The sequence below is a fragment of the Pantherophis guttatus genome, chromosome 2 (genome assembly GCF_059756535.1).
Source record: "Pantherophis guttatus breed Tessera chromosome 2, ASM5975653v1, whole genome shotgun sequence".
NCBI classification, from domain to species: Eukaryota; Metazoa; Chordata; class Lepidosauria; order Squamata; family Colubridae; genus Pantherophis; species Pantherophis guttatus.
In genome coordinates this window covers 208,839,520-208,858,935 of record NC_142064.1, presented here as the reverse complement: position 1 = coordinate 208,858,935, position 19,416 = coordinate 208,839,520, and the positions used below count along the sequence as shown (strand labels likewise).

General features: G+C 35.1%; 1 protein-coding gene across 7 annotated transcripts; it reads left to right on the top strand.

The window, feature by feature from the left end:
- Positions 1-693: 693 nt before the first annotated feature.
- Positions 694-18,319, top strand: ZMYND10 (zinc finger MYND-type containing 10). Of its 7 annotated transcripts, XR_015732628.1 has the most exons (14): positions 982-1,152; positions 1,733-1,863; positions 2,913-3,021; positions 4,023-4,139; positions 4,924-4,977; positions 6,422-6,574; positions 7,575-7,663; positions 9,632-9,732; positions 12,632-12,804; positions 14,152-14,277; positions 15,118-15,239; positions 15,578-15,703; positions 17,146-17,333; positions 17,958-18,319. XR_015732628.1 is itself a non-coding variant. In XM_034440480.3 (13 exons), exons 3-13 carry the CDS (start codon positions 2,932-2,934, stop codon positions 17,255-17,257), a joined length of 1,263 nt encoding a protein of 420 aa, XP_034296371.2. In that variant the 5' UTR covers positions 979-1,152; positions 1,733-1,863; positions 2,913-2,931; the 3' UTR covers positions 17,258-18,319. The 7 variants fall into 7 exon arrangements, 5 of the variants coding, with proteins under 5 accessions (XP_034296344.2, XP_034296364.2, XP_034296371.2 ...); XR_004595189.3 differs by lacking the exon at positions 1,733-1,863 and having other exon boundaries at positions 694-1,152; XM_034440480.3 differs by having other exon boundaries at positions 979-1,152; positions 17,146-18,319.
- The last annotated feature ends 1,097 nt before the right edge of the window (positions 18,320-19,416 follow it).

Below are 19,416 nucleotides of genomic sequence, written 5' to 3'. Positions count from 1 at the left end.
ATTATTTATGTTTTGGGGGTAAATAGCTGTTGAGCACATAAAAGATTATTTTTGAATATATCATCATTTCAAGAAGAGAAAAGCCTCAGATTACCAAGGGAGTATTCTGATTTTTAAAAACTGCATTTGAGAACAAAAAGAATATTTTAGCATTATAATTACAAGCTACTGTGTACTTCAGGGATTAAAGGTATAACTTCTACTGGTAGTTTAGATAAAACCTGACACATTTCTGTTTTGTCCTGATTGCAGCTATATTCATATTTATACTTTCATCTCTTCTTTAAGGGTCTGCCTCTTGATGCATTTTGTTGTTATTGTTCACAATTCTGTAAGGCAAGTTAGGTATCCAAGTAAATAGTTCCAAAAGATCAAAGTAATTTCCTGGAGGAATTTGCATATGCTCTCCTTAAATCCAGTCAATATTTCTATTTGCTGAGATTCCAGATCAAGATTAGTTCTCCTCCTTGTTTACGACCAGTGAGCTGTCAGCACTGATCATATTGGTATCATGTGCCAGGATAGAATGTGATTGAATAGTCTGCAGTTTACTGCTGTTGTGCAAGATTTGTTACTTTATTTAACTAAAACAAAGCCAACCCTAAATAAATCTGGGCATGGATGAGGACCACTAGGGTTTCCTGGCCTCTTTCATACAGCCTGGAGAATTCTGAGAGTTGAAGACAAGTCCACACATCTTATCCTTGCCAAGTTTGAGAAACACCAGCCTAAACTAAGCAGGGAAGTCCAAAGACAGAAACAGATGTGTTCCATGAAATCGAGACGAGCCTAAATTTGTGAGGTGCTTTGCGTTCTGCAAACCGAAGTATTGTAATAACTGGTCCATTGGTTGATTTCCAAGTAACCGCCTCCTCCCAAATGTCTCTGTTATTAATTTATGGGCTAGCACGTTGAGCGAACCAGCCAATGAAATCCCAGCCGGCAGGAAGAAGCCGCCATACTGGGGGGCCGCCGCTAGAGGGAGAGGCACCTGGGGAGCGCGAGCTCGTCACCACGGCAACGGCGTCGGCCTTGAGCTTTGTCAGCCGGCGCCATGGAGGATCTGTTGCCGGAGGTTTTGCTGCCGGGCGAAGCCGAGATCTTGGTGGAGTCGCTCAGGAGTTTCCAGCTGCGGGATATCGGAAGCCATGAGTACGGGAGAGGAGGAGGGGGGTGGGGAGCGGGGTGCGAAGGGGAGACAGAAGGCTCGCAGGGGAGAAACTCGCTACGGCAGGTTTCGGCTTTGCCTCGGGGGTTGAATGTCAGTCGGGGCTACGGGCTTTCCTTTCCTCGAGCAGCGCCCTGCTTATTCTTATACAGAAATGGAAGACAAATCCATTTGCAAATAAATAACTTGTTACGACCGGCAGTTGTTATTAAAAGACCTCAAGTCGTGTTTTCCCATGTATTTAAGCGTATGGGATAAAGAAGGGGTCTCCAAACTTGGCAGCTTTAAGACTTGTGGACTTCAACTCCCAGAATTCTCCAGCCAGCTATGCTGGGAGAATTCTGGGAATTGAAGTCCACAGGTCTTAAAGTTGCCAAGTTTGGAGACTCCTGTTCTAATGGAAGAGAAAATGGTAAGAAATACCATCAAAGCCATCAATACCTGGGCCATCCCTTTGGTTCAATATATTTCTTGAATTGTTTACTGGACACACGCTAAACTGGATAGCCTGGACAAGAAAAACAAGAAAACTGATGATTATTCACTATGCGTTAATTCCCTTAGCAATATTGATAATTATACCTGCCTCACAGAAATGGAGGCAGAGGTTTATTTCAAGTGAAACAACTGCCGAAGAAGAAAAGCGTGCATTGGCTGATGATGAAAAAGACAGCGGAGAACAAGCATTGATGCAGGTTAAAAATTTGGAACTTATTAAAAATACAGGAAACAAAAAGTGAATATCAAAATAATGTAATAAAAACTAGAGCAGTATGCTGGCAACAAAAATCATTACATGGTCAGTTTCTACAAAAGATACAGAGGAAAGTGGATAAAGATAAAATCTAGCAATGGCTTACAACTGGAACATTAAAAAAAGAAACTGAAGTTTTGATTTTGGCTAAGCAAAAGCAAGCTATTTGAATTAATGTAGTCAACGTCAGAATTGAGGGAAAAATCATTAAAAGAGCAGATCATGCAAAGAAGTATAAAAAACCAACATATAGATTACACAAGAAGATTATGAACAATAGAATAGAATAACAGAGTTGGAAGGCACCTTGGAGGTCTTCTAGTTCAACCCCCTGCTTATATGACATATCACAATCAACAAAAGTATTCATTGAAACATCTCTAAAACTTCTGCTTGCCCATTATTGCAATCACTGTTGCGTATTCACAATTTTGTTAGCACTTATCTAAAGTATGTTTCAATCCCATATCACATAAGCATACTTTTATTTGATCTGAGATCTTTCTTTCTCAGTCTTCTTCTACAGTAATTATTTCCAAAATCAGCTTTAGAAAGAAGTTTAGAGAAAAAGGATTTACAGAGTAGAGAGGGCACTAGACTAACCAGTGCCCTTTCCCTTGGCAGAGAGATATCATTGAATAACTCTGAAACAAGGGTTGTGTATTTATTAGTGGAAAAATACCCTCCAAAGTGAATGAAGAGCAAATTCTGTTAGTTTTCCACTAGGAAAATTCAATGTCTGACTTTAGCAAGCCAAGGAGTTACCTTTGAGATTTTTCTCAAAATTGGATTACACTGGAAAATATAGGTGATTAAAAACAACATTGGCAGGGAAATACCCTTCCATTTACAGTAGGGTGAATTATGTAAGACTGTGATTGCAATAGTGGTTGTAGGGAAGTATTGGAATACCAATCATAGACATGAACTGAAAGCTAACGTACAGTGACAATAAAGTTGTTATTATTAATATTTTACTGTAATTCCTAGGTGGCTACGGCAACAGCAAATGATTGAAAAGTTGAACATGCAAGCCATACTGAGTGCTTCTGCTGGCCATGAGCAGATCCTTATTGAGCTTCTGGTGAATAATGGCAAGGTATAATGAATTTAGCCACTTAGTCACAAGAAAATCATTATATTATGACAAAGGCTACATTAACCTGAATAAATATGAACTTGATTTGGATCAAAATCTCTTTTATTATTTATGTGTTTGGCAATATTTATATTTAGAAATGCATAGCTTTATACAATTACTTTCTGGATCAATTTAATCTTACTGTAATCATATAAACATATACAGCAATAGCACTTAGACTTATATACCACTTCACAGTGTTTTACAGCCCTCTCTAAGTGGTTTACAGTGTCAGAATATTGTCCCCAACAATCTGGGTCCTCATTTTACCAACCTCAGAAGGATACCTTTGCTCTAGTTATACAAATTAAGTGGCAGGATAGAAACAATATGCTTCATTTCTCTATGGAGATTCTCAGTCATCCAGGTCATGGTTGTCCCAAATGTGCTTTTTCAATAGGCAACTGGATTTAGTTTTTCTTTGAAGATGCTCTGCTTCTCGTCCAAGAAGCTTCCTTAGTTCTGAACTGATGAGAAGCAAAACATCTTCAAGGAAAACCAAAGTCCAGTTGCCTTTTGAAAAAGCAGCTTTGGGACAATATGCTTCGTTAGCACTTTGTAAATTTCATAACTTAACTACAGCCCTTTGATTAAATTATGAGGAAATAATTCATCTGGAATGAATGGTTTTAACTGTATACATAAACTATAACCCTACTGGAGGAAACATCATGACTAAGCAAACCTACTAAGGACATGCATTGAATGAGCGCATGAGCAAGATACAGATACGTATTCCTTACAAAACAAAATATGTTTCCATTATTGTTACAAATAATATTTCTTGTCTTTCTGAGTACAGAAATAGAAGTAAAATAAGAAAGCCTTCTGCTTGGATTTAATTTGTCTCTATGAATTCAGGCATCAGACAGAAGTTTCCCAAGTTTATGTAATACGTTTCCTGTTATTTATGATCTCAACCTTGCAAACAGTATACTTAATTTATCCATTCTGTATAGATCCCAACTCTCATTGAAGAATTAATTACTGTGGCCATTTGGAAGCAAAAAATCTTCCCTATACTATGCAAACTGGAGGATTTCAAACCAAAAAGCACATTTCCTTTGTATTTAGTGGTATGTATTCAAAAATGCTTTGAATCAGCTTTTGTATAATACTTGCTATTAAAACATTTCAAAGCTTCCTGTAAGATCTACTTGCCAAATAATGCTTCTGATATTTATTTGTTAGAGTAATAATGTATATCTTATTTTTTGTAAGAGCTAGTGAGGGTCAAGGCATAAGGCATTCTTAGTTGTGGAAGTTCATTGACTTTCTGCCTCTTTTTTTTCTCAACCTATCATAGAATTTTTACTGTGAAAAAATAGAGGAAGAAATGCAATATAACTCCTGTTGAGTTTCTCAAAGAAAGAAGAATGTGAACCTTACAAACAAACAGTTCTGCATTATATTGCAGATTATTTTCAGTAAATTTATATAAAAGATACTGTCAAAACAGAAGCTGTAAGAAATTGAAGGAGAGCACCTCTTCAGATAATAGAAAATCAGTTTACACATTGGATTTCAATATATAATACAGGTTGGCTTGTTTTATACAAAGTAGAAAACATTCAGTACAGTCTGTTTGGATAGCACAAGCTCAGAACAAGGGAACAGTTCTGAATTCTTTCTCACACTTTGACAAAGAAGAGGAAGGAGAAATAACTATATTCACATTGTGTTCAGCTATAGCTTGTTAGGTTGTCTAATACTTTTACTGTTTTTAATTCTATGCTTCCTGGTATCTCAAGAGGCCGCACAAATGCAATATTGTTAATTTCTGATTCTGTATTACCTTGTTTTCTCAGAATGGTAATATTTGTATTAATTTTTGATTTCTCTCTGCTGTCTCTCATTCAGCTGCGACAGGAAGCTTCAATTATTAATTTCTTGGAGACAGTATTTTTTCACAAGGTAGGCAATAGTTTCACAATGTAAATAAAAGTTTGAAATAAAAATTTCAGTTCATAATTTAGACCATTCTAGAAGAAACACAATTATCTGACTAAATTGTTAGTGCAGTAAGAATTAGAACTTCAATCTAGAAAACAGCTGCTGGTATAAACATATTTTCTTCTATTGCCTTAGTTATGTATATACCTTGCATTCCATCTTATTTTAAATAGTAATAGGTCCATCCACTAGTACTTTCTTTTCAAATAGAATGACTTTGAAATGTCTATTTGTATCTTGAGATTTTGGGCTGGACAAATTCATATAATATTTCATATAATTTCATTCTGGAGACCCAAATTGACTATAAATAGTCCTAATAAACAGGAGAACCAATTATACTTTTTATATTTTAATCTGGTGCTCCCCAAACAATAAGAGAAACAATGAGTATATACTTCCCTCCTTTGGAATCAACTGATCTAAACTGATTTAATGTGCAAGGTAATTCCTCTCAGGTGCTTACTTGCCTGGCATTTATTTGTTTGGAAACCATATTTCAAACTCAACAGCTTTATTCATTTGCACCTGACCATGGCATAAACATACCCGTGACATTATTTTTTCTGCCATTGCCTTCATCCCATCTGCAGCACAAGAATGAGACAGGCATAAGGTACCTTTTAACTATATTGCTATTAAAATAGTATTTCTCCCATTGTTCTGATATAGCAAAGGCAGCCCTAACATGTATAAAATATATCTGTTACTTCAAGGGAAATTAGATGCCTCCAGTGGCTTAGAAACAGAGCCTTAGAGAAGAGGCAAGGATTGGTAATGGGGACAGCAATATTCATTTCACATTGACTCAAGAATGGATAGAGAAAGTTTAGCTCATCTATGAGAAAAAGGTTGAAACTTTTAGATAATGTTAATATTTCAAAATAATTGACTTCTCTTCTTTTTGTTGAATTATCTAAATCCTATGATAATCTAGAAGAAAGGGACAAGATTCATCCTCAAACTGGATGCATCCCTGGCCAGGTTTCTTGCTGTTTTCTGTACTGTTGTGATCACCCCTGCAAATCTTTCTTAAATAATTGCTCTTTCAGTATCAATACCATTCCATTTTTCTTTACTTTGAGCGAATCCACAATTCATTCCTTAGCAATACAAAACCAGATAAGGTATTTTGCTGGCCGTTGGGAATACAAAATTTTGCATGCCTGTCAAGGTAGGAATCTATTTTAGATGGAGAAGGAATTTATTGTACCAAGTCATAAGGTACAAAATTATAATTGACAAAGATTGTTTGAGAAACAATCTCTGAGAACATTTTTCCAGACAACTAATGAGTAGACTAATCTACCAGCTGAGACAAAATTAAGACAATTTAAGCGTTCTTGGTATTTGCCTTCATTTTGGAAGATGTTTCCATAAAATATAGCTTGTTGTCTTTGTATAGGAAATCTGTGAATCAGCAGAGGATACGATTCTGGATTTAATAGATTATACCTATAGAAAACTGACCCTGCTAGCAGCTCAAAGTGCCAATGGGAAAATACCATTTGAACAAAAGTTTCAACCTGGGGATCTTGCCAGTCTTTCATCAATGCAGGTGAGTAAAATTATCTCTTATTCCTAGGCAGCCACTCTAGGTAAAGGGAAAATATAGGATATCATAATTGAACACAGTTGCAAAATGTTGGCTAGCCATGAAAGAAAGTTTAAATCAAGTTTCTTCATTCTGTGGTGACCTGCGAGTACGCAGAAATGTCACAATTAGCCTTCTTAAGAGAGAGTAACACAGCGCTCTCTCTTCCATCAGTTTAACAGTATAATTATCTGCTTGTGTCTTATCTTCCACCAATTGAAATTGGTTGGCCTCAAACCTTTTAGGGTCCAATTTCCTAACATATCCATTGTATTTACATCCAATTGTTTATACATTTTGTTAGCTTTTCTCACAATTATACTCTTTCTGCTTGGCATTTTTCTGGCTCTGATCTTCCCTCCCAAGATAGAGAACTCTTCTAGAGAAATCTTATGTTTGGATCACACCCCAAATAAAGACATTACACAATGTCACTATTCCATTTATTATATTTTCTTCCTCATTTTTCTCTATTGTTAAGTATTGTATATTTGTTTACCACAAATAGCCAATCAAAAGCAGTAATATTTGTTCCCTCATACAATTTATCTAGCACTTTACATTTTTCTTATGAAATTATCTTGGACTGAGGGCTTTTAGCAACACAGTTGAGGGTCATCACACTTCAGACTGGTTCTTAAACTCTTAGCAACACATTTTTTTCACAAGTAAGAACATGCTTGGAGCCATCTAAACTCAAAATCAGATCATATATTTCTTTAACTCTCATGAAAAGAACAGTTACCCTATTACCATGCAACCTCTTGGGTATTTAGATTTTGGGATCAAATTGATATGGAATAACAGTATTGGCATTAAAAGAGTTTTTCTAGGAAAACCTTTTCAGAATTCAGAGGCCACTGCCATGGCTGCCCTCCAAATGTCCAGCCATTTCTTAAAATTTTAGGAACCTCAGATTTTCCTATCTAATAGGATTGTATTAAGGATCTTTTACTCTTTTCAGGAACTAAAGAAGCAAGCTGAAATGATGGAGTTTGAGATCTCATTGAGAGCTCTTTCAGTGTTCCGTTTCATTACTGATGTGATAGAGAGGTATGTTAACTTTTCATAAAAGAAATAAAGCACTTGGGAAAGATAATCTTTTCAATAGAAGAGACTATATGTACTGTAGCTCAGGGCTGAACTATTGAGTCCTTGGAACTCTCTGAGCTTGATCGTTTGTTTGTGGAGTTTTTTTACACTACAAGCTAACATCATCACTGTTCGTGAGTGTGGAGCTTATTCCCTTTTGTTTGTCCTGCCAATGTTGGTGAAGGTGTGAATCAACTTGGTAGGTTGATTGTTTGTCTGGGGTTAATCCATGCTTATCTGAGTGTTGGCTGCTACAAGGGATGTGTTCTGGTCTTTTTTCCCCATTTTAACTTTTTGTCATATCTTTTGAAAGGTATATAAATATGGTTTATTTCTATAAAATCTATTGACAGCTGATTCGTCTGAATGCCAAGCTTCTAGGAATTCCCTAGTGTTTTGGGATTTGGCTTGATTCAGGATGCTTACAGTTTCTCAGCTGAAATTGTTGTTGAGTCTGTCCATATGAGATTAAGTTTTCATAATGTCTTCTGACTGCTAGTTTACATCCATGGACACGCTCTGCTAGTCTTCTGCCTGAGTGTCATACATATTGGCTGTTACAGTCTTTAAACTATATGCTGTAGATCAGGAATCCACAACTCCCAGACACAGACCAGTACCGCTCTGAGGCCCATTGGGAACCAAGCCACGCAAGTGGTGCATGAAGCTTTATTTATGCATGCACAGGATTAGGTTGCATGCACAAACCCATTCCTTTCCCCTGCCACTGCTGCCACCACTGCCAGACCATGGAGCCAAAAAGGTAGGGGACCACTGCTGTGTAGATGATTCCAGTTTTTGTGCTTGGACTCTTGGGTGTTATGGTTTAAGTTGTTTTGGGGGGCTTTAATTGCCAATAAAGGAGAATATTTGTAGCTCGGTTGAAACGAGGAGTCCTTGGTGCTCTCTGAACTTGCTTGTTTTCTTGAAGATGTTTCATTACCCAATTTAGGTAACATCATCAGGGCTTTAGTTGATTTACATGCTACAGAGATGCTATGGGTTTGTAATAATCTGTTGGTGATTTCATACCTTGTGTTGGTTGTGCTCTAGTGGTTTGAGAGGTCAGATACTTTTTTTACTAAAGTTTTATTTTGTTGGAAGATGTTATGTAGGCAGTCTGGTGTTCCAGTTTTCTGCAGTGCATTTGTGATCATCTGAATCATGTTCTCACATAGTTCCTCTTGTGGGTGATGGGGTTGTTACTAAAGCAAAATAATTTGATTTCCATAGCATGGTGTTATTGTGTTTTATTTCTTATTTTTTATTAAAACTTGCATTAAAAGGAACTGGTCTCAATGTCTGGTCTGGTGGTCAGGATTTGATAATAATCTGGTTTTGGCAGTGGTTCTCATACTGACCAAAATGTTACAGAATTAGGATGTAACTATATACTTCAGTTTGTAGAACAAAGTATATGCTATAATCAACCAAATTATCCCACAGTTTTGAAATAGCTCCTAAAAATAAATATTTGACATTTAAGATTCCAAAATTGGGACATAATTTCTGCCTTGTTTTTTATTGTTTAATGTGATAAAGGACTGAATATGCATTGGTATAAAAGCAAATTACATTGGTATAAAAGCAAATTTGAACATTTTAATGGTATTCTTATTAAAGTAAAGATAACATTTCAGGGATCAATTACCTACCGGTAGTAGTAGTAAACCTTATATATAAAATCTGCAATGTTGAAAGTACTATTTCTGTGGTATAAAAACGTAGCTTTATACTTTGTCATGTGAATTCTTTTAATTGTTGAAATATTATGGAGGTATCCTAACATGAGTGTAATTGGGATTATAATTTTGTCACATTATTACAAATTAATAAAGACATTGTCAAACCTGAGGAAGAATGAAAACGGCTTCATTGCATAAAATGCACATGTTCACTATATCCTTTTTCTCTCATATACTTTGTCAGTTTGCCAGTAAGTGCTGTGACAAGAATGTTGAATACCCACAATTTTCCATGCCTTCTGGTGCAGCTGTTAGAGCATTGTCCATGGACCAATCGTGAAGGAGGTCTGTATCATGTCTTAGAAATTCTCTCTATGTGTGCCAAAGTAATATAGTGAACATTTATTTCTATTTTCTTTTTTTATTAGGAAAGAATAGATTTTTTAAAAATCTGACTTTTTCTGGTTGATACTTCTTTTTCCATTGGCTAAAAGATTATCATGGCACCTATTGATTAAATTTTTGGTTGTTGCTGAATATAGTTTAAGATTTTGAGATAAATTAGGAAATTCTTTCAAACCCCAAGACTTTTTAGTGCCATTTGTCCTCCGTGTTTCTATCAACACATATGATATTTCAGTATCTATAACAAATGCCTTTGTTAATTTTTAAAACTGTGCCTCGCATTCAAAGCAGAGGTTTTGGAAATGTAGGAACACATACAAAGCATCTTTTCAAATATTTAAAGCAGCCATGTCTTTTTATGGGTTAGATGTCTTCTTTGGAAACTCTTCCCGGCTATCACTGTACACAGGTGTTTGTATAACACACAAATGTAAACAGATAGTTGAAAAAAGACATGGCTACTTTAATTATTAAAAAAGACAGGCTTCTGATGTAACTCACATGTCCCAAAAGGCTTCTTTCAAAAAAATATGTTGCCCTATAATTTCTCATCATTTTTGGAAGGCTTTGCCCAACATCTACTATTTTCATTACTTTCTGAACTTTAGTTGATGCAATTTGTGCATCATTTCATTTCATGTTCATTTCAGAAAATCTAAGCAGTGCAGTTGTCATCGTGTGACTAGACCCAATTTTAGAATCATTATTACATGGCCGTTAAGCAAATCACTTCAGTCTTTATGCAAATCCAGATTCCCCAATTATCTGCTTGTTGGAAACCATCTGGGAAGGTCACAAATCATGATCACATGACTACAAGACACTGCAACTATCATAAATTCGAGCTGGTAGTCAAGCACCTGAATTACAGTCATGTGACTGCAGGGGTGGTACAATGGTCATATCTTCGAGGACAGGTCATAAGTCACTTTTTCCAAGGCCATCACTACTTTGAATTGTTCTTAAAGAAACAGTTGTAAATTAAGGATTTGCTATAAGTTGATACATTAGTCTGATGTTACAAGCAGAGAACTCCTTTTGTTTGAGAAAGATATATATCCAAGAGAAATATTAAGGGCATCTCAAAATAAAATACATGAAAGGCATTGATTTTAATTGAACTCTAAAGTTCAAAAGCCTCAGCAGATGAAAATAGGACCTAACCAAATGTGGCTGACCTCAGAAATTAAGCAGGGTCAGCCCTGCCTAGTATTGTATGCAGATGGAGGACTGCCTGAATTTCAGGGTTAGCTAGACTTGAAAAAAAAACATGCACCCAAAAAACCCAACAGCAACCTATGTAGGTACAATTGCCAATAATAGCTTAATGAAAGTTTATGTTTTCTAAAGTTTCATCAAGAAATCAATGTATTGTTATATCTGAAAACTTTATTTCATTTCAGTGGAGAAGCCTTTTTCCAATTTATATCCTCTAGATATGTTTTGACTCACTGATTGGGAATTCTAAGAATTGTAAGCCAAGCACATCTGGAGGACACTAAGCTAAAAAAAAAGATTACTAGGAAAATCCCATTATTATTCAGACTCTAACTCTCTATCACATGCCTTGTGCATTCAAACCAATGCAGTTTTTATTATTTTATGCAATTGAAATATATTACCAGTTCCAAATGGGATCCCCAAGTCCACTGACAAACCCATGTCTCCAAAGCTTTGCGGAAAATCTTATCTCTGGGAATGATGTTCCAAAGGGAGGGAGCCAACAAAGAGAAGACCCTTTTCCTATGTCCCATCAGATGTGTTTCCTTGATTGTTGGGACTTGTAACATGCCCTGCCTTCCTACTCTGGTAGATGTTATTGAGGAGAGGTGGTCCATCAAATAATCTGGCCCCTAACCATGTAGAGCTTTAAACCAGCACCTTAAATTGCACCTAGAAACAGGTGAAGTCGGCAACCAGTGCAGCTCTGGCAAAAGAATTTTTGCACATGTGTAAAGATGACACATATGGACTTGCATAAAACTATGAGGCAGTGGTGAAATCCAAATGTTTTTACTACTGGTTCTGTGAGCGTGGCTTGGTGGGCGTGGTGTGGCAAAATCTCCATTCCCTCTCCACTCCTGGGGGAAGGATATTGCAAAATCTCTATTCCCACCCCACTCTGGGGCCACCCAGAGGTGTTATTTGCCAGTTCTCCGAACTACTCAAAATTTCCACTACTGGTTCTCTGAACTGCTCAAAATTTCTGCTACCGGATCTCCAGAACCTGTCAGAACCTGCTGGACTTCACCCCTGCTATGAGGGTATATTTATAGTACCTTCTTCACCTTTCAAGAAATGATAAAGTTATAGGTAGTCCTCATTTAATGACTGCAATTATGAGTTGGTAGTCACAATTGACACTTTCATTAAGTGACACATCATGTGACTAGCTGACTTATAGCCTCAATTCTGCTGCAGTCATTAAAAGAATAACATGTGGTCATTAACAATGACATTGTGTGACTGCAATTTGCAGCTTACTGCTGATTTTTCCATTGATTTTGCTTGTAGGAGGCTGGCTATGAAAGTTGCAAATTATAGTCACATGACCATAGATGATGTGATTGTCATAAATGCACATTGGTTGCAAAGTGCCTGAATTGCTATAATGTGAATGTGGGACACTATGACCTTCGTAAATTTATGCTGCATACGAATCAGATCACTTGATCATGGACATGCTGCAACTGTTGTAAATTTGAAGTTCAGTCATAAAAGTACTTGTTCATTATTCTCATAAGCTTGAACAGTTGCTAAACAGTGCAATTGCAAACCAATGTTCTGTATGTATAAAACAATATTCAATACCAAAAGTATTTTTAATATTTTTCCTTAGGAAAATTGAAGAAATTTGAGAACGGTTCATGGTATGAAGTTACCCCTGAAGACCGTATGAAGATGACTAAATTGGATGGGCAAGTGTGGCTCGCTCTTTATAACCTACTCCTTAGCCCAGAATGCCAGCGCAAGTACGAATTCAATAACTTTAACAAAGGCCAGCTCCTCAAGGTACAGGATTGCAAAACTGGCCAATCTTTTATGTGTACTTCATGTTTTCCTTAGCATGTTTAGACCTAATATTGTATTCTACTTTTAAACAATATAGCAGGGAACAGGAAAGGGATTGTTTAATATTGCATCAGATGATAACCCTTCTCACTATTGGATGTGGAAAGATACACACACCCACATATACATACATATAATGAACAGCATAAATAAATTAGAATAAATATAGGGATGAAAGCCTTAATAAATAGGTCAAATTGTAGTTCATTCTTAGATAATCAATAACAAACAAATTTTAACTGTGAAATAGAATGTTAAAAGCTTTTTAACTTAAGAGTCCCTAGGTACCGTAATTTTGTTTTATTATGCTACAGAAATAGAAAATAAGTATGGAATGGAATTATAAGATTTTTTAAAAGTATAGTTTTTATTTCATTTCTGCTCTTAAAGCACAAAATGGCTATTCTATATTTATTAATTGCTTTAAAAATAAGTTAAATTTTATTGAAGTCTCAAAAAATATCTGTTTTTGAAATGTCTATCTCATTCTGTCAGTCGCCTACTATCTATGTTCTTATTAATATTGTTTTCTTGCTTTTAAAGCTGTTAACTGCCCAAAGTTTTATAGAATCAAGCTGTCTTTAAATTGTACAAAAAAATAAATGAGATTTAAAATGTAATAAATAAAAGAGGGGGCCTAATGCCCAAATCAGTGGCCTGGACATTGTCAGAATGGTGGAAAAATGCATTTTGGGGGGCATGACTTCTTAGAGGCCCCAATGCAGCGGTGAAATCCAGCCAGATCTATCCAGCTCATGCGAACCGGTAGCGCCGGTGGTGGGAGGCTCCGCCCAATTGCTGGGACGTCATTATGTCTCATTTTTGACCCTCTGCACATGCGCAGAAGACTCTGTGCATGTGCAGAAGAGGTGCGCACGAGCATAGTGAGCACGAGTGCGTGCACGCTCACACTCCTGAACCGGTAGCAAAGGTAAGTGCATTTCACCGCTGCCCCAGTGTTGACAATATTCAGTCTAGTTCTTGTATGATTAATTTACACATATAATTTATTGAAGTGACATAATTTGCAAAAATGGCAAAATGGTCTTTTTTATTAGGGAGAAGACAACAGATACATTTATTAGTGTTTGAAAACCCTTTATAGGATTTTTTCTAAAAACAGAAAAAAATGAAATGGAGATTTGAGGCAAAGAAATGAGTCTGGCACAGGAGAGATTGCTTAAAGTTCCCATAACATTTTTACAATCCAATTTTGTAATATAAAATATGCATGTCTCATTTAAAATGCTTTACAATATATTTTAGTTTCATCTTGTCTCTGTTTAGCTTCGTGCCTTCCTGACCGATGTTCTTGTTGACCAATTTCCCAATCTTTTGGAGATGCAGAAATTCCTGAGCCATCTGGCTGTAACAGATCCTTCTCCACCCAAGAAGGACCTCATACTGGAGCAGGTAATGTGCATTACTGCTACTTTTGTCCTATTCTTATGTTCCACAATCCCAGAGAATATCATTTATGTATCTCTATATTCTGAATACTTATATGACACACTAAAATACTGCATTACCTATTTGGGATTGCAATGGAAAACAATGTATAGAGTCTAGATATAGTAGCCATTTTACTTGCAAATATGTATTTTATTCTCTCATCAACAGAAGATGTATAACCAATGTTATTTTTACTAACTTTGCAGCCACTAGAATAAAATCTATGAAACCAGAGGAAAACGTCTAGTTCTCACAATTTTCCTAGTTTCATGATATAAAATGTATAGTTTTTTATCTTCTCTTTATTGAAAGTATATGGTGAAACTTTTTCTTATTAAGTTCCTGTTGGTTAGTTTTAATGACGCTAATATTAGTTATTCCTCAAACAGGCTAGGATTCTAATTGTAGAGCTTATTAAACATGAACGATAGGACTTTAATTCAAACCACATTATAGTTTCTTCTTTTTACAAATGGGATTTACAAAAGAGGTCCCCCATATATTAATACCTGTCTATAAAAATGGGATTCCTATTTAATCTATTTATTTATTTTATTTATTTTATTCAATTTGTATACAGCCCTTCTCCTAGTGGACTCAGGGCGGTGCACAGCCAGAACAGTTTTGTCCCTGCTTTTTTTTCTTTAGGATAAATTTTCCTCAATATAAAAACTATAGTATTATATTTTTTCTTCAAGTTAATGTTTATCATCTCTTATCTTAGTGCTGTAAGAATTTCAAAATATTTTTGATATAGTATTTGAAAGAAATAAGTGTTCTTTTCTTTTATTATCCTAACAGGTTCCTGAAATCTGGGATCAAGTAGTCAGAAAAAACTCTGAAAAATGGCAAGCAATAGCCAAGTACCAAGTAAACAATATGTTTAATCCTTCAGAAGAGGAGCTGAAAAGCCAGGCTTATGGGTAAGACTCATTCATATTCAGCTTCTTCCTCTGTCAAAGATTGTAATCATCACGATTATGAAGATACATGGAACTACTAACCCTATAGTCCACAATTTGAAAAATATAAAAATCATTTTTCTAATTCAATCAAGTTTAAAAATCATTTGCTTAATGTTGTATTCCAAAATCTTTGCCTTCAAAGGGCACTAAAGTCAATTTCATTGGTATCAATTCACTTTTAATAATGTTTTACCAAATATGAAATTAATGCGAGAGTTACATTTCTATTGTTGATACCACTGGATAATTGTTGCAGTTGTTATGTTTTATGAAGGCTGCTTTCTTTCTTAAATCAGATGGGCAAAGACATATAACCTGGATGTAATGGAAGCCCTAATTCCAGATAAAGCCAAGTGTGCAATGTGTGGCTCTGAGGCCACAAAACGCTGTTCCCGTTGTAGGAACGAATGGTATTGCAAAAGGTAAGTTTAAGACAACTAGTTTTCATGTTATCCTAAATCCTCCACTAATCTTACGTGTACATAGATACCTAGAAACAAAAATAATACCAAAATTAAAAATATTACGAACACTACGAAATGTTAATTTTCATTTAACAGATTTTTACTTTCATGATTTGTTTACTGTAAACATCTCATTAGCTTGAGCTCTATAAACAAACATGCATGTGTATATATATATGCGTAGAAATATTTTAATGCATTAACATTTTAGTTCCCAGTTAAAACAAAACCATATTTTATTACATTGGTTTTGTTTGTGAAAAAAGTAGAACTCAGACTTACACTATCTCCATAGTATGTTTTGTAATTAATATTATCACTAATAATTAGGATACATGGAACATTTTCTCTTCAGTACAACGTGGACTCCCCTAAGAGTAGAGATTATCCAGAATTGGGTTATTCTTTCTGGTTGCTATAAGATAGAGTTTAATCATTTATTCAAATTACTATTGAGGTTCCAATGGAGAAACCTATACAAGTTTCAGTGCTGCCTCTATAGGTAATACGATTGAGATTTATTTTACTATATTACTATATTTACTATATTACCAAAGTTATTTTCTCTCTTTGGTTATCATCTGACTGCTCTGTAACAGTAGAACATTAACTAAATAATGACATCTAAGGGGCTTGAATGTCCCTCAGAAGTTATGATGTATATTCAAGTATATATATATGTATATATATATGAGAATGAGATTTCACAGAACCAGGGCTGTAGAACAACTTAGTTTACGTAGTGATGTCTTTCTGTTGCCTTTGATAGGTGTCCACATATCTGTGTGCAAGCATATATGTGCCTGTGCAGGCATACTGAATATGTCTAGTCTGATGAAAAGAAGGACTAGGGGTGACATGATAGCAGTGTTCCAATATCTCAGGGGCTGCCACAAAGAAGAAGGAGTCAAGCTATTTTCCAAAGCACCTGAGGGTAGGACAAGAAGCAATGGATGAGAGGAGAGATCAAGGAAAGAAGCAACCTAGAACTAAGGAGAAATTTCCTGACAGTTAGAACAATTAACCAGTGGAACAACTTGCCTCCAGAAGTTGTGAATGCTCCAACACTGGAAGCTTTAAAGAAGAGATTGGATAACCATTTCTCTGAAATTATATAGGGTTTCCTGCCTAAGCAGGGGGTTGTACTAGAAGATCTCCAAAGACTCTTCCAATTAATTATTCTATTCTATTCTATTCTATTCTATTCTATTCTATTCTATTCTATTCTATTCTATTCTATTTCCCAATTGTACCATTTATGAAATCATTTTTATGAATAAAAGAAATAATTTGACCCTCATGCAGATATTAACAGTAGTCAGAAAAAATTCAGAAAGTTTTTATAGTTATCATAACCATCATTATCATTACTATTTTTTTCATCTTTTACTCATCTTTAGAGAGTGTCAAGTGCAGCACTGGCAAAAGCACAAGAAAGCTTGCAACTTGATTGCTGATACGATGAAGAAAATACAAGAAGATGTACAGATGCAAGCAACATCCATTAAGTAATTCTGATGGTCAGAAAAAAAAGATCTCATTTAACAATATACAACATTCAGAATGACAGAGTAAAAAAGGCCACCAGGTTAATAATTAGTAAAATACATAGAAAGCTTTTTTTAAAGCATTTGATTTAACAAATGTCAGACAAATATCTTAGAAAAAAACATGATTCTTGAATTCTAGGAGATAAGTCTTCTTAGAGAACTATTTCTAGGGTCATTTAGCTCCCTTATGAATATCATTATCATTTATGTATCCTAGATTTTAGATGAGCATATGCTGGAATGCTCAAGCATTAGTGTCAAGCTCTGAGTTTCTTAGAAATTTGGAAGAGTTAAGTTTGGTTATAAGGTTATAAATGGAGGTTGTTTTTTGTTTGTCACTCAAGCTTCTTTAGCTTCTGAGGCCTATTTTGTAGTTTGCCTAACGCTACATACCTTTCCTATGGTATATATGCTTAACTAGTATTTCTGCAGCAGTGAATAACATCATAGGTAATGAAACTGACGTGCAAGACTTCTTCCTTCTTAAAAACAGAAATAGCTTGCAACCATTTGAGAACAAAAATCTGTGTCTTAATTTTAAAAGGGCCTTTTTGGTTTAATGATATTGCTAAGTTAAAAGACACAGATCTCCTAAGCATAACTATTTCCGCACTGTTGGAGACTTTCAAAATCTGATTTTGTTGTATCATTTTTTTCATTAGGACAAGAATTTTAAGATACTAGTTCAATCTTCTGCTTTCAGCTCTGTGAAATCACATTGATACATAAGTCTGGTCTGAATAATTTAGATATAATGAAAAATGAGAAGGATCAAGAGGTTGCATTGTTGACTACACCACAGTTTCTGAATTATACAAGTGTTTGGTTATATTTTTTTCCATGTCAGAACAACTGGCTTTGAGGGAAGAGAAGAGGAAAGGATGTGGTAAATTAAGAATTTCAGTTTACTGAGCTGTATGGTTTCACAGTTGATGGTATATCACATGACATTTTCCAGCTAGTGAGAAAGCTGACTCTGTTATTTAATACTTATTTTGTTAATAAAAGAACACTAATAATCTGCTATATATGAGTTTTAGTGCTGCTGAATAACTAATAATCTTATGCAAAAAAAAATCACAGGAAATGGAATACAATTCTAAATGGAAAATGTTTAATATCTATTCTTAATATTTCTAAGATCTTTAATAAATAACAAATTTTAGTTTATTTCTGAAAATTATAGCCCTCTAGCTTTTTCTTTCTAGCCAAAGTTGTGATTTTGAGAAAGGCATTTCTTAATATGCAGAATCCTCTTAAATTTGAATTTTGGAATTACATTTTTGCTCTATGTTCCATATATTTTCAGTATGCTTTCTCTCTTCCCTGCCTCCATAATATAGTCCAAGGTTTAAGTGCCTTTGGAAAAAAAAATCTGAAATCTCAGTGATTTTGAGGAAAGATGTCAGGAATTCCCTCAAAACAGCCATACTATTTCTTCCCTTCTACCCTGATTAAAGACAATGAGTACATTCTTTAAATAAGCAACTTGACATATTCCAGGCTGTCTCTATATGCTTAGTTTTTTATACTATGAAGCTGAAATATCAATTGTTCAATAAGGTCTTTAAATGATAAAATCTCTGTAACAATTATTGTTTTCAGTCAGGATATCCTTAAATCATATGCATAACTCATGTTACAAATATTTCCTTCATTAATTTCCATTTTAGTTTTTCATAACATATTCTGATTACATGCCTCATTCCAGGAAAGCTGGAAACAAAAAAACCCATATGTATTGTCTTGCTAATAGGTTTTTAACTAATTGGCAGTGGTAGATGAGCTGCTGGCCACAAGACGGGAAAATATTCCAGCAGTTAAATTTATGTTGAACAATTGTTAACTTGGCTGACTTTAAACAACAGACCCTTCCTTATTATCCATGCCTAAAAAGCTCCTCCCATGTAGAACCTGCTGGATTTCACCCCTGGGAGAAACCATAATCTTTTCTTTGGTTGAGTGTTCAAAAAAGAAAATAGCTTTATGTTTATAAAGTCTAAAGTTAACCATTATTATAAGTAAGCCACTTTCTGACATCACATAATCATAACCAGTGTATCAGGTGAACTGTTTAAAAAGCTTTAGTATTAAATATAAGGAACAATGCAAGATTGGAGT

Bases quoted from the DNA above. Each gene is read 5' to 3' on its own strand.
- ZMYND10 (XM_034440453.3), top strand. From the start codon at position 1,055: ATGGAGGATCTGTTGCCGGAGGTTTTGCTGCCGGGCGAAGCCGAGATC. The intron at 7,664-9,631 runs GTATGTTAACTT...ATACTTTGTCAG, and splicing joins ATTACTGATGTGATAGAGAG to TTTGCCAGTAAGTGCTGTGA. The intron at 12,805-14,151 runs GTACAGGATTGC...GTCTCTGTTTAG, and splicing joins ACAAAGGCCAGCTCCTCAAG to CTTCGTGCCTTCCTGACCGA.